At 46.4% G+C, this 15,197-nt stretch overlaps 1 protein-coding gene across 1 annotated transcript in view; it reads left to right on the top strand.

The window, feature by feature from the left end:
* The window catches only part of LOC142588660 (uncharacterized), a gene marked incomplete at its 5' end in the record, with an annotated part of 133,848 nt that overhangs the window by 19,919 nt on the left and 98,732 nt on the right, over positions 1-15,197 (top strand). Inside the window, 1 exon segment of the mRNA XM_075700484.1 lies at positions 9,971-10,178. Coding sequence (XP_075556599.1) covers positions 9,971-10,178 — 208 coding nt within the window.

Genomic DNA, 15,197 nt, shown 5'->3' with positions numbered 1-15,197 from the left:
CTGTCGTTCTAGTTAAAAAGGACGCCAGCTGGTGCTTCTGCGTGGATTACCGGCACCTTAACAAGATCACAAATAAAGACGTTTGTCCTCTACCACGCATTGATGACGCCCTCGACTACCTCCATGGTGCGAAGTACTTTTCTTCCATCGACCTTGGTTCCGGTTACTGGCGGACTGCGTCGACGACATGGACCGAGAGAAAACCGTCTTTATAACACTTGATGGCCTACACATGTTCAAATTTGTACCACTCGGCTTATTTATTGCTCCATCTACTTGTGAATGCATGATGGACACACTCCTTGATAACCTCAAGCGGTTCATCTGTATGTCTTACATAGATGACGCCGTAATTTTTGCTGCTACATTTGCCACGCACCCGGAGTGCCGCTTGCTCGTTCTTTCTGCTTTTCCCAACGCTGGCCTTCAACTTAATTCGTCTAAATGTCACTTCGGACGCCGCTAAATTACTATCCTCGGTCATCTTGTTCATTCTTCTGGTGTGCGCCCATACCCGGGAAAAGCTCTTGCCGTACAGAAGTTTCCCGTGCCAACATGTGCTAAAGATGTCCGGAGCTTCGTGGCCCTGTTCTCGTACCTCCGCCGCCTCATGCACAATTTTGTCGAGGTCACCCACCCTCTGCTCTTTTGAAGGCGGACGCAGAAGGGGACATGAGCAAGCAACTGCCTTCTCGAAGCTTGTCTCTCTCCTTACATCTCCATTCCTTCTTGCGCACTTCGACCAGACTGCTTCAGAAGAAGTCCGCAGTGATGCCATTGGTCATGGAATTGGTGCCATTTTCAGCCAAGGTCAACGATGGGACGACCGTGTCATTGCCTATGCCCGCATCTACTTTCTCCAGCTGAGCGGAATTATCTGAGCGAACGTGAGTTGTGCCAACGCCAGGAGAAGCCATCTGTGCTCACTGCTGGTTTACTCCTACCTCTTGGCGTTCCTACCGAACCCTCCTATCGCGCTGGTGTAGACCTATTGGCGCCTTTCCCCACATCTGACTGATGCAACAAGTGGATTGCCGTCGAAACAGATTATACAACTTGGTTCGCGTTCACCAGAGCCTTTCCAACAGACGTAGCCTAGTTCCTGTTGCACGTCATTGTTCACCACGGCGCTCCTCGTCAACTTCTTACCGACAGGGGTCGCTCCTTGCTCTTTACAGTTGTGGGCGACTTCCTCCATTCTTATTCTACCACGCACATATTTACTAATACATGCCATCCGCAGACAGACGGTCTTACGGAGCGGCATAATCGTACAATAACAGACATGCTCTTCATGTATGTTTCTGATTACCATCGTGACTGTAATACTGGGGCCCTATAACGTAAAACTGTTCTGATGTGTTTTTATTACTGACGTGAAATTTGCGTCACCAGCGACGGAAGCATCGGGCGATCGCCCGCAGGGTTGCCTCAACCGACCAATCAAACGCTTTCCTCGTTCATGGGAGGTCACTTTTGTTTGCTGGAAAAACGAATAACATTGCCTACACTGAGCGGCTTGTCTTATCTAATTGACTGACAAGAGGTGAGGAGCACGCTGAAGTGGAGAGGGATTCCATGGGGCCGAGCCACTGCACTGAATATCGGTAGCCGGATAAAGAGAGTAGTGCCGGGCGTCTGCGATTGGTCCGCTTTCCCTTACTTAGCTTGCGGTGGCTGGTCGAAAATCGCGGCGGCCTGCAAAGGAAGCTTAAGAATGCCGCTAAAACGGATCCTCAGCAAAGAGTTGGCAGAACGAGGTCAAAAAGGTGCCAAAAGTGTTCGAAAGCGTCACACGGCCGCGCAAGAAGTTTTATTATGCGCAAGTAAACCCATGCATTTCGGCAGGCGCGAGTAGCCAGTCCCTGAGTGATTGGCGGCAGCCATCTTTTATTCCTTTCGGAACGGGACAGCCTGCGGCTATTCAGCAGGAAATTCAGTTTTGTTCGGCATAATGATGCATCTTTAACGCGTATACGTCACTTTGACGCGGTGAGTTTTTGCGATTTTGTGACGTCGAGTGACAGGCAGGTGAAGTGGGTGCAGCCCGAAAACTTCTGACCAATAGCCGAGGCGCCGAATCAGAAATGACAATTTTCCTTTTGTTCGGTCAATTCATGCATAATCAGTGTGCACACGTCGTATCAGATGTGAAGCTATCGCGGTTTTCGTGACGTCGCGTGACAGACATGTGAAGTTGGGGTGGACCAAAAAAGTGTTTGACCAATCGCGGAGGGCTGGTTACAGAATTGGAATAGAAAAGTTTGGAATAGTTTTACGTTATAGCGCCCCTGCTTTTCTGTTTGTCGTATCCGCGTACAATTCATCACGCCACGACACTGCACGTTACGAGCCATTTTATTTGTTGTGCGGCCGAGATCCAGCATTGCTTTTTAGTACAATACTACCTACCGCTCAAGAGTCCGTGTCTCAGTATACAAGCGATGTCATTGCTCGAGCCCAAGAAACACGCCAAGTTGCTCACCGTCGCCTTTGTGCTTCTCAGAACAAGCGGAAAAGCATTGGTGACAGTATTCAACGGGATGGCGATTATATTCCCGGGGATCTTGTCACTCTGTGATCTCCCACACGCATTTTCGGAAAAACTAATGTCCCGCTACCCCGGCCCTTACCGAGTCCTCTGTCAGTTAACCAACGTAACCTACGAGATGTCTCCGGTCGCATCTACTACTCGCTCCGTCCAGACTTCCAATCACGTCGTTCAGGTCAGCCGCCTAAAACGCTACCAGTCATTTCCTGCCTACAAAGCAGCGGGACGGCGCTCCCACGCCAAGTGGAAATATGTTGTGCAGCTCTGAACAAAGCTGAGGAAGATGAGCCCAAGCTTAGGTCTGAAGAAGTGAACGCTTCAACGACTAGCCTGCTGTAGGCTTGACTTTGTCAATTACTGTAAATTAGTGTACATCCTTTGAATTAAAAAAAGAATTATGGGGTTTTACGTGACAGGACCACGATCTGATTCTGAGGCACGGCGTAGTGGTGGAATCTGGAAAATTTCAACCACCTGGCCATCTTTGACGTACCCTACACGTGTGCCTTCGCATTTCGCCCCCATCGAACTGCGGCCGCCATAATGTATGTGCGCTACCCGTCTTGCTTCTTCTATCAGCAAACATATTATTCTAAACCTAACTTAACAGGAAGCTTTAGCTCCTACATAGTAAATCAGCAATCCTTTCTTCTTACAACCACTGCGCCGCAATTCATGAGTTATGTAAAACTTAAAAGAGAGAGTTAAAATAAGATTTCAGAAAGCGAAGTTTTATTTAGCTTCTACTTTTTTAAATTCTAAAAAATGCGAAATTTCAAGAAGCAATACTCGAAGTATACGACACTGTACCTCAGAAACTAAACGATATCGGAGTTATGTAAGCTGCACCTAATATTTCATTTAATGCGGACGAAATTGATATATCGTATGGCACCCTGAAATACACCACTAACTCGTGAATATGGCATTCTCAGAATCTTTACAGGCATTGTAACAACTTCACATAAGTTATAAATTCATACATCTAATTTGCGCGATTGAGATTCTCCAAGAGATGTAATTTATAGGGAGGCGATATCAGTTTTTATCCGAACCAACGGATTTGTAAACATCGTACTTCTTTCTTCAGATTTGCCGATTTCCGATAATTCTTGTCAATAATGCCATGGCCTAAATTAAAATTATTATTGCTGCGATCACGGTGATCTAGCGTTCTCTCTTGAATGCAACAATTCACATTCAGATCGGTTGAACTGTTGAGTGATTTTCTCCTAGAATCATTTATGCCTTTTACCTGAATTTTAGCGGCCGGCACCGAAGGGCCCTAGCTAAAGCTTCCTCTTATTGAATCACACCGGTTCTTAGAAAACACACGAAACATAACGCTGACTATACGGAAGCCTGCGGCCGCTGTCGTACACAAATAAAGAGAAAAAACGAAGGGAACCCAACGGTAGCTTTGCGGGAGCTGTTATCTCGGCCTCACCCGAAATGCCGCTAAGCTGTCTGGCAAGGTGTCTAGCAAAATCGTCGATTCATTGAAAGTCGAGCAAGTAGCAGGTCGCCTTCAAGATAAGACTGATACGTAAGCGCGCTCGTTGCCAAGTGCCGAGGTGAAGCAACCGTCTCAGGGTGTGCTTCTTTTTATTATGTTTTCTTTAGTTTTGCGTCATGGCGTACGTCACGGCGCGAATTTGAAATCTTTAAGGTTGATACGCCACGTGGTGGTAGAAAAAAGAGACTAAATGCATGTCCAGAATTCCTGGGTATGGTTACGGAGTGGATTCCAAGAAACGAGAAGCGTAGCAGGGGGCGACAGAAATTTATGTGGGTGGATGAGATTAAGAAGTTTGCAGGGACAACATGGCCACAATTAGTACACGACCGGGGTAGTTGGAGAAGTATGGGAGAGGCCTTTGCCCTGCAGTGGGCGTAACGAGGCTCATGATGATGAAAAAGTCAAAGACAGCAACGCGGAAGTCACCTTTGTGATAATAAACGGAATTTAACGAAGTAGCTCTCTTACGTTAACAGTATCGCCGATGTGACAGTATTTGAGGGCACCGGTCGTCATCATCATGAGTCTGTCAGCTGCAGGACTAAGGCGTCTTCCTACGATCTCCAATTACCTCTATCCTGGGCCAACCCTCTGTTACAGATGACCTTCTTGTAAAACAAGGGGGCGAAAACATGCCGCACATTTGGTAATACATGAACTTATACAATCGAGGTGGGTTAAACTGAACGTCAAAAACTGGCGTTAAAGACTGAACTCGTGAGATTGTTAAGAAAGAGGGTTCAACAAGACAAAAACCAAGCTTTCCGCAAGTGCGTTCAATTCACATAAATTTTGAGCACTGATGGAAGAAGGACCAAAAGACCAGAGTCGAGCATTGGCGATATATTTATTTTGAGAAATACAACAGCGCTATGAGATTTACTGATTTGTTTTTTAAATAGAAGCAAAAGCCAGATAAACCACAAATTATAAATTTTTGTGGGATTCCAAAATCAATCGGGCTGTGGAAAACTGCTCGCCTTCAATGCTACAATGTGAATATGAGTGCTAACGGGAATAAAATAAGATATAATTACTGAAACTTTAGTGACTAGCTAAATCACATTGCAGTATATTGTGGCAGCCATGTTACCTCTTCAAATCCAGCTTATGTGATAAAAATGTGCTCTCTACCTCAAACGAGTTAAAATTTTTCTGTTTCTATTAAATAAATATGTCGATCCAACGTACTAGCTGGATAGTATGCCTAGAACGCTTTAATGAGGTGGTTGTAGCTATATAAAAATGCAATGTGTGCAATTGTGTTCATTTTAGAGCGAAGCTGTTAGGCGCCCGTTCCTGAGGCGGCCGTAGACGTCCGTCAGCGACGGATGATAAAGCAAACGTGTAGTGCAGCGGGTGATGAAAGACGTGGATAGCGGAGAGAGGGCGATGAGCAAAGCGGTGGAGGAGTGTACAGCGAAAGCGTGAGAAGAAAATGGTGGTGCCACGCAAGACGGGCTCTTCGGCGACGATGGCTATGAGATGGCGCCAGAGTGGCGCGGGCCGTCTGTGTGCCGATGACGCCACCGATACTAAATATGGGAGCAAATGGCTGCATGATCGCAGGTCTTTCTGTGGCGGCTGCTGTGAATCGCGACCACGCGTCACCCACGCGTTGCCTCTAGCGATCTCCCGGTTAGCGAGGCATACGCATCGCACTTCGCTCCTATTGCAATATGCCGCACTAGGCTGTGCGCGCCAGCCAATATATCGCGAAATGAAAACACATATAGTGCTGCGCTCGAATTTTGCATTAGCGAGTATTGTAATTGTCGGTGAATGTTTACAGCCAAGCTGTTAAGGGCTCGTGTGGCTACTATCGTGTCCGCGTTTAGAAGAACTTATCATCATTAGCGATGGTTCGAGCGTCGTCGTCTTCTTCCACAGCTGGCTCGTTGGCGCCGCTCGGCGCTACTGCGCCAACAAGCGCGTGCCACTGCTCCTGTATTCATCGTCGTATTCTTCTACAGCTTGCCCCGTTGCCGCTCGTCATTCCACAGTAGAATTTCACATCTGTCGTCGTACTGGAGATGCCGCGTTTATGGGGGGCATGAGCCACTGCTGAAAGGGGTATTAGCCATTCATTGTCTGACATGATGGATAGATTTAAATTTGAAGGATCACAAGCAGCAATGCCGGGCGGATGCTGCTAACCACGCCACCGAGCAAACTCGACAGATCGAACGCTAGCGACAACGGCGGGCTGCTGGGATACCGTCACTGACGTCGTTCTCTCCGTCGCAGCCGAACATCTGTGTAACCTGATTAAGAAACACAAAGATATAACGAACAATCGAGAAAGACTTTAATGAACCGTCGGGAATAACCCAGTGATAAACACCAGAGCCGCACATTTCAGCTTCGCTGGTTAACTATCTGTAAGGAGCGCTTGGGCGGTGAATTTTTTTATCGTAGGCGAAAGGTCACACCTCTGACCTCACCTAATGTTTTTTTTTATAATCTATAGTGTTCACAAGCTTTGCCGAAATGCAAACACCAAATCATTTGAGACTGTGTCGCAGTGATGTAACGATAACTTAAACCTTTTTTCACATGATGCATCACCCCTTTAAGTGTGATTTCGGCCGCATGCGACGGAAATCGCATTCGCAAGTGTAGGATACCTCCCCCCCCCCCTTTTTCTGCGGATGCGACCAACCGGTTGGTGACACGTTGGAGCTATAGGAATGATGACTCTAATTCTTCGTCAAAATTGTGCCAAGAGCCGCTGGAGGAATTCCGCAGTTTGCGCTTAGCGACAGGCACCATTTCCTAACACAACGTTTATAGATACTTTTTTACCTCTATACTTTGGCCCGACAAGGCTTGAATAGTGCAGCTGATTGAGTGACGCCGTGGATTGCGCAAGTGGTACGTTTCATCAGCACCGGCACGCGAAGAACACCGATAAAAACTTGTACGTCAGGTTCGTTTCTGTGAGTTCTATGTGTTTGTTGACTGGCTAGTTTGCTAATCAAGCAACGCTTTTTTTTTCACGTTGGCTTCCGGTGCTGATAAGACGTACTATTGTGTGTCTGTCCGTTATTCACACGCGATGCGGGTTGTACATACCACGAGGTGTCGCTCACGAGAAGACGTGGACTTTTGATGCCGTCCAAATTTTTCTGGTTTGTTCAGTACAAGCTTCTCGCAATATACGAAAATGCCACAGTTGTAGCGCGGTATGCTTTAGCGCACGGAGCAGCTTAAAGAATATGCAACTATGGTCAAATGCGGTGTCGAGGGAATATGATTCGACAGCACAATATGCCACGTTTCAACATCGCCCTATACACGCGACCAATTAGTTGCAACCGGTTAGTTTCGGCTTTCACGCGCATTTTTCCCAGTGAATTTCACATTTAAATCTGGGTTCTGTTACTTCCGTCGCGACATAGCACTGCTTATGAAGGCAGCAAAGCGAACGTGTAGACTATATATGGTAATAAATGGTAAAACTAAATTCTGGGATCTTACGTGCCAAAACCACCCTACGGCTATGAAGCACGTGAAAGTGGAAGGGAAAGGGCGCAAAATTATTTTGAGCGCGCTGTGGCTGGCTTCGTTTCTGTTCAGTTCAGTCTCAGAAAATGGATTGGCCGGCCACGCGTTGTGCGTTTCCCGGAGGAACGGGCAGCCTTCGACGAGCGGCGGCAAGAACTAGCCCCTGAAAGGGCTCGCCGTCGGCGCACCGATCCAGGTGTTAGAGCCGCCCGAGTCCAGGCTATCTGACACCAACGAGGAGCTTCCGAGCTGAGGGAGTGGAATGCCGAAGCAATCCGGCACCGTTACCTGTGGGTTACTTAACCGTGACGAAGGTCAGGTGCCCGCTAGACAAGTTTCCCTCGCCCCTAATCGGAATGCGGCCACTGTTGCCGGGATTCGAACCCGCGCTCTCGTGCATAACAGCCCAAAGCCAAAGCCACTACACCACCACGGCGGGTTATCGCGATGAATTTTCTGCAATAGCATATTTCACGCTTCGACTGGGAATAAAGAGCAGCGTTAATACTTTCCCGTACAAGCCTTAACGCACGATCAGCGTCACATCATAGCGTTTATCTTTTTTTATTTATATTTTTTTTATTCTTCGCGGAAGCCAATAAACATTGAATGTGTTGCAGACTCTGTATCATTAATGCACCTGCAGTGACTCTCACATTAAAAAGGCAATTGCGTAGTGCACTTACTTTAAGGCATTGAATTTCTTTTGGTTATGATGCCGGTAACATAACAGCAAGTATTCTAAGAAACTACTTGGCTCTAAACAATCAGGCTTTTCCTTGCTTCTCTCTCTCTCTCTCTACCTCCTGTAAAACAGACGCACACATGTTAAAAGCAGGAAAACACCTTGTTTTTATAAACAGTAGATAACACATTAAACAAAAGCAATCAATATCGCACAGTGAAGCTAGCCACTTGCATAAATTCCTGCGAATGATTGCATGCTTTCCATTGCGGATGGTTCTTGAAGGCAGAGTGTTGCGTCAAAATGTTGCCGAGTTAGGTGCTGCTGCGTTATGTTTTCGAGTGTAATTTCTCTGCTCATAAGGTCGCAACAACGCAAGACGACAAACCTGGCACATTACGATCTCTCAGCTGAGTTTTATTTGCAGACTTCGCATTAGTGTTTCACGCACATTGCGTTGAGTGTTCTTTCACGATGACGACACTTTTCATCGCGATGGCACAACTTGGCCGAGTAAGCACAGTATTCTTCCGAGCGGCTGATGTTGACACTGCATTTCCTCATCGGTTTGCAGGCAAACTTCAGCCTATACTCTGGGGCAATATCGTAGTCGTCGTCGGACGGGTACTTTGACTGCGTTTGATGTTATTCGCGAGGGGGCGTCTGCGGGGTTGATCGACATTAACATAGCATTAATCGTGATCGGATTAGTATGTCGATGCGTACCTTGCATCGTGCACTGTGCGTGGCACGTTCTCAAATGCCAAGTCCATTCCGGTGTCTTGCGAAGTGGCGAGAGGTGCTTCTTAAGCTGAGATCGGCACTCATCGCGCCCATGAACAGTGGCGTCGAACGTGTCAATAATAACAAAGCCAATAATAACAAGCCAATAATAACACTATCCTTATTTCGTATTCCTGTGCATGAATCTGCTATCGCATAGGATGCTTCGCCTTGCGGGCGATACTGCGACTTTTTAAGTTTAAGAGGCCACAATTTGTGGGCCGAGTTTCTTATGCCTTTCTTTGTCCTTTCTGATGACGGCGGGGTCGCACTATGAACCATATAAGCCTCGCACATTACAAAAAAAAAAAGAAAAACGAAAAACACCCACTTTGCATGAATCGCAAAAGGTTCACCAGAGATGGCGTTCTTTTAATGGAAGTTTGGTGGTGCTTACACGCCATGTGCTGGATGACGTGAAAATTAGGTTCCCCAACATGAGCAAAACTGGTGTGCGCTTACGTCTGTTGTCGAATTTACGTCGTAACACAATTCCGTGTACGCAATACACTTATGTTTGCTTGAACCGCCCGGTGGAATGAAGCAACTAGGGGTTGCTCTGGGGCACACAGGTACACGTAGGCTATTACATCACATCGAGGAATTCCCACACGAAAAAAATTGAAGTATGCCACATGTTCCCTATTCATTGTCGAATCAGTTATTTGTGCATTCGCCATAGCTGGCAAGAAACCGAGTTTCGCCAACTACGACCTTCCTGCATAATGCCTCGGGAGCCGAAAACTCGGCTCCTATCCCGGACGAACATTCAGAGGTTATAAGACGGGGTAGTCCGGGCGCCGTCCCCTTTGTCTCGCACTCTATTTTCCTAAAATCGATTGCGCAAGGTCAGCCAAATGTGGCTTTGTGTTGTAAAAATGCGGAGGTATTGTTGTGCTTACAGCTTTACCGCGTCGCGTCTCAGGTGGATGTGCAGACCGGCGTTCAGTACACCTTCGGGGAACTGCTGGGCGGTTGCCGGCGGATCGCCGCTGGACTGCGCAGCCTCGGACTGCGCACCGGCGACATTGTCGGTTTCCACTGTGTCAACAGCTACGAGTTAATGGTCGCTATGTGCGGGACTTTCTTTGCTGGTGGCGTAGCCAATATGATCAAGCCTAATCTGACTCACGGTAAGCGAATCTGCTTTGTCTAACGTTGTCACTGCTGTTCTTCAGGAGTGCGAAGTGAGTGGGGTCTGTTTTAAAGAGAACATTTTAAAGAAATGCTTTCCTTGCCCCTTCCTTCCTCTTTTCGAGTGCTGGCAATTGCTGCCTTACCCAGTATACAACTTGGCTCACTCAGTATGTGTCAGAAGGATAGAAAGTTGGGCGAGTTGGTACGGTAGCCTAATCTTGAATTGTAGCGCGAAGTGACTCGGAAAGAAACTAGAATCGAACCAAACAGTATTTGACCAAACGGACAGCTTGGGTCTTTAGTTAAAACACGTTGGCGGGCTAGTTGGTTTGTATTCATGAGAGAGTGCGTAAACGCGACTGAATGAAGACGTAGAAAGAAACAGATACACAGAGATAGGGCTACTTTCAACTACAGGTTTTGTGTTTGCACGCGTTGACAAATATATACCCTACGAGCGGAAACAAATGAGACAGCAAAAAGAGTCTTTGGCTATGTGCACCTCCGAGTGTCTCACTGGCAGGTGCCGGAATATGCAACTTGGGCACACTGGGGCATACGCAACTCGGCATGTGGCACTGGACATTCAAACGTCTTTGGCCAGTCCCCTAGAATGAGTATAGCCCGCTGGGTTGGTGCCCGACTGGACAAGCGGAGCAACAGGCAAGCAATCAGTCGGCAACGGCAGCAGCCGTGCGTAGAGAAATACGTGAAGGAAAGAGAATGGCACCAGAGCGTTCGTTGAGCGACAGGCATTTAGCCATACTGAAGAGTAGTAGAAGTGAAGACATGTCAGTGCACATCTAACAAACTATCGCTTCTAACCAATTACAACCTATGCGTGGGATATGGAAACTTTTCAAAGAATGCTGAATAACTTGATATCTTTTTATGAAAGAAAAAAAAGCCCACTGAGCTTTTACAAAAGAGAAATAACGACAAGCCTCGTGCGCTGAGAAACCTCTGTACTTTGCCACCGTTCGACAAAGCTCTCGAGTATTTTTACGTTGTCCTAACGTAATTAGTGTTAAGTAATGATGAAAATTTACCATTTAGGCTTTACAGAAGATTTTCTCTATCTGGCGCCATGACCGTAAGTGGCATTGCCTAAAACTTGCAGTGCTAATCTTGTACGAGCATTGAGATATTCAAGGAAGGTAGAAAGAGGGTGGCCGCCGCGGCAGCTATCCGCAGGCGGAATGAGTGGGAGGGGACATCGACTTGCATCTGCGGTAAAGTGTATTTTCACCTGCTTTCATTTTAATTTTCCTTCTGATTTGAAAAAAATCAGTTAAAAGTAAGAAATGACTACAGCTATGACTCGCTGGCAGTATTGTCTGCTTGCGTCCTACGGTTGCAAATAAATAAAAATAATAATGCACCCCGGTTCCCCTTATTCTTCTCGGTCATGAACACAGGCACGATAGCAGTGCAACATCCCTCGGAATCCAGTACCTCGAAAAGGCGCACTGACGTCTCGTAGTTTCAGGGACAAATCTTTTGCTTTGTGAAAACCAGACCCTATCATCTTCGTTGTGTTTTTATTACCTGCACGTTTGAGATTAGGATTACGTTTTGTAATTTTCATTATAGCTTACCGGGTTGGCCATCTTGCGGTCTACCAACCCGATGACACATGTCAGTACGTCGCCACCCCGTGTAAGATACTCTAAAAACACTTGAGCATTTCTATGCAACAAACATTCTGCATTTCCACCCGGTATTTCCAGGATACCAGAGAGAGAAGTGTATTGTTCGGACGTGAACGATTTTCTATATACCAGGCCTAGGAGTAAGTTTAGCAGTGGACCCTCTAAGTGTTGCAGTTTCACTGCTACACTTGTCAGAGTGTGCTACAATCAACAGCATGAACAGGAAGGTAAATCAGCAGGCAACAGCCTGCTGATTTGGAATGGGGATAATTGTATCATCGCTTGTCATTGCTATGTTACAGTTAACTTGATACTTGAGTTTTTATTTGTGATAGCAATTATACGGACAGTCCAAGTACGTTTTTGCTGTCGCCGTCGTCGTCGCGCCGCATAAACTCAAAGGGCGATAACATCTCAGCACGCAAGGGACGCCGAGGACCACGACTCGATCTGGCGCGCGCGAAGGAGGCAACAGCAGGAAGGTAAATAAATTTCTTCATATCAGCAATATCACAAGAAACAAGTTTCTCGCCAGCATTCAATGGCGCTACAACAAGCGTCTATGACGAGGAAGTAGTTCAGCATTAACTGTGACTTGTAGCGATGGTATTAGCCACGCTTCTCTTTGACGAGCGTGTCGGTGGAAGCGCTGTACCTCCGCGATTAAGCTCATCGTTTTCACTGAAGAGTAAGAAATAGCAACAATGCAAAATACGCAGGCAGGGCGTAACAAGACCGTTGAGGCGAAGTACCGCAACAAAGAAAAGTCCCACTTTCGCCGGAAAGACGAAGTATCGACTGTGATTGCAAATTGATAGAGAGCTATACAAAGTAAGGATAGTCATATACGGTCATATACACTTGTAAATGTTCGCATACGAACTAAATTAGCAACCATGGTCTCACGAGCGAACAATAAAACACGAATACATGTCATTCGATGCCTGCGAAGTCACTATTAGCTGCGTTCATGAGAAAAAGCGGCAGCAGCGGCGAGCGAACTGTCCTTGGTGCTGCTTCGCTTCAACGCGAAATAAGCGGCGAGAGCACAGAGCACATGAAGGTATCATCCGTCGGCCGGCCTAGAATTAGTACCCACCGCAGGTCGCTTTCAAGATAGAACCCGCACGGCCGCGCTCTGCCGCGCCATATGCAGCCGTCGTCAGAACAGAATGCGTCTTGCCACTCCGGTACCTTGTGCGCAATGAAGATGGTTCCCTTCCTTCCCGCCTTCCTCCCTTGCGCGCGTGAGATCGAGCCACCAACCTCGGCTCACCCTTGCATGGTTTCACTCGCACTCACGTACAACGGCAAGCGGTCGTGATGCCATCGCACATGGACTTTATACGGGACATCACGACGACGACGACGACAGCGGAAACGCGCCTGAAATGTCCATATAACTGACATCCCGATAAAGAAAGAAACACTTTGCCCAGAACAAAAAATTTTGGCACCCTTATATAGGATAGAAGCGTGAAAATTAGAAAGCCGTTTAGGTATGTTCCTGCATCGGTGCAGGTTTCCCCATATTTCCTGAAAAGTGTTCCATAAGCCTCTTTTATTCCATAGCGCTAAACGCAAATGAAAATGATGAAACTGTTGATTCCTCAAAGAACCCATTAGCCCATTTTTTTCTGGGCGTATACGGAAGTTGTTCATTTATTGACGATTATCAGTGCTTTAGTCAGCTTTAAAGGGCAGAAAAAAGTGAGTTATCGTCGACTGCTAAAATAACGCTTCTCCATTCGTGAAAACGACGGCGTTAAAGTGAATAGAGGTCTCGTAAAAGCCGGAAAAAGAGGAAAACAACATGTGGTGGCGATGGCACATTGAAATCATTGAACAATGTTCTCAAGACATCATAACCTTTTGCATCGTCTACCTATTTCATTGTTTGCTAATAGTAAATATTTATATTGTAGTCAAAGTAAGCAGACTCCATCTCATAACTTTTTGAAATGTTTTGTGTGAGCATAAAACGGGTGAAGAACCGAGATAGAAGCAACTCTTCTTTGATGTAGTCTCCTTTATGCCTGTCCTATTGTCTACTTCTGGCGCTAAAATTTCATTATAAAAAAACAGTCCCACTATGCATAGTTACAACAGTAAGATGCGCTACGACAGCATCACGGTTTAGAGCGGCATGTCCAGGAATTTGGGATATCGCCTGCGAAGGACCGTCTACAAGTAACGGGTGCGAAGCAGTGGTAAGGCCATTGAAAAACGGCATTCCACCCTGCACTCGAATGGCATCACTGGCATAACCTGCAAGACATTATCGGACGAAGCGACAATCCGGCTTCATTAGGGAAAATTTTCCTTGTTCCATGGCCACTGTTACGTACGAATTGAAACTAACTTTCTCCTTAAGAAGTTGACATCAGTGCAATATAGCGTTCGTCCACTTAAGTCATTCTACTGTCGCAACCACTGCGACACACGCCCAACGCATAAACATACTGTCGTAGTACAATGCCCTTGCACCATGCAGTGCAAGAAACGCGTAAGCGCTACCCGCGAACAAGCGCTGTGACCTTCGTTTCTGATGAAATAATGAAATCAACAAAGCAATAGTCATATTGTAAACATTGAAAATATACGTTGACGATGAAGAAGGTGTTAAAATGTGTGAGTGACGCGTGGTGGGCAAGGGCGCGTACTAAATTCGTCCACCGAAGTTCTGGAGTACCATGCTTCGTGCGGGGGATGCGTGGACAAAGTGTGTAAAGTAATTGGCAGCGTGGTGGGAAGCTTCCAAATTACTGCTCTTTGCCTGTCGTAGCTCTATATCATGTTTGGTACCTTGTCGGTTCTTGATTATCGGTTATGTCCTCATTAGGTTTGGAGGGAGGAATGGTTGTCGTAGGTGGCAAATGCTGGGGAAGTCTCTAAGTCGTTGGTGCCCCTTCTCGGCCGTCATAATACGACAAATTTATGCCTATTTGGCGCTAGTCCATGTCTTGACTAAATATTTTACTGTTTGCAAATAATTAGGCGTACTATATGAAAATTCCTACTAGTGAATTATCTTTTGGCTCAAACACACGATCGGCACTTTAGAGCTGTCGGTAGATCGCGAGGGCCGAAGAAAATTTTCTTGAGGGCTGTATGTTCCTTGAAAAGGGGTCCTTAAGCCTGGATAAAGAAATTGGTTGCTCTAATGAATGTTTGCCGTAGCAAGCTGGCTCAGAAGTCCTCAGCTTTATAAAGCGTTTGCATACGGTGGAAGATATCAGCTGATAATGTGCAATTTATAATGCTGTTCTATGTAGAGAAGTGTTAATTTCACACCATTTATTGTGAACAAATGGTCCCGCATTCTACATTGCTAATGTAGACACAATAGCTATGTGTTAGTAG

Source organism: Dermacentor variabilis, chromosome 7 (genome assembly GCF_050947875.1).
Source record: "Dermacentor variabilis isolate Ectoservices chromosome 7, ASM5094787v1, whole genome shotgun sequence".
Lineage (NCBI taxonomy): Eukaryota > Metazoa > Arthropoda > Arachnida > Ixodida > Ixodidae > Dermacentor > Dermacentor variabilis.
Note: the sequence above shows the minus strand (reverse complement) of the source record. Positions and strands in the feature narration are given on the sequence as shown.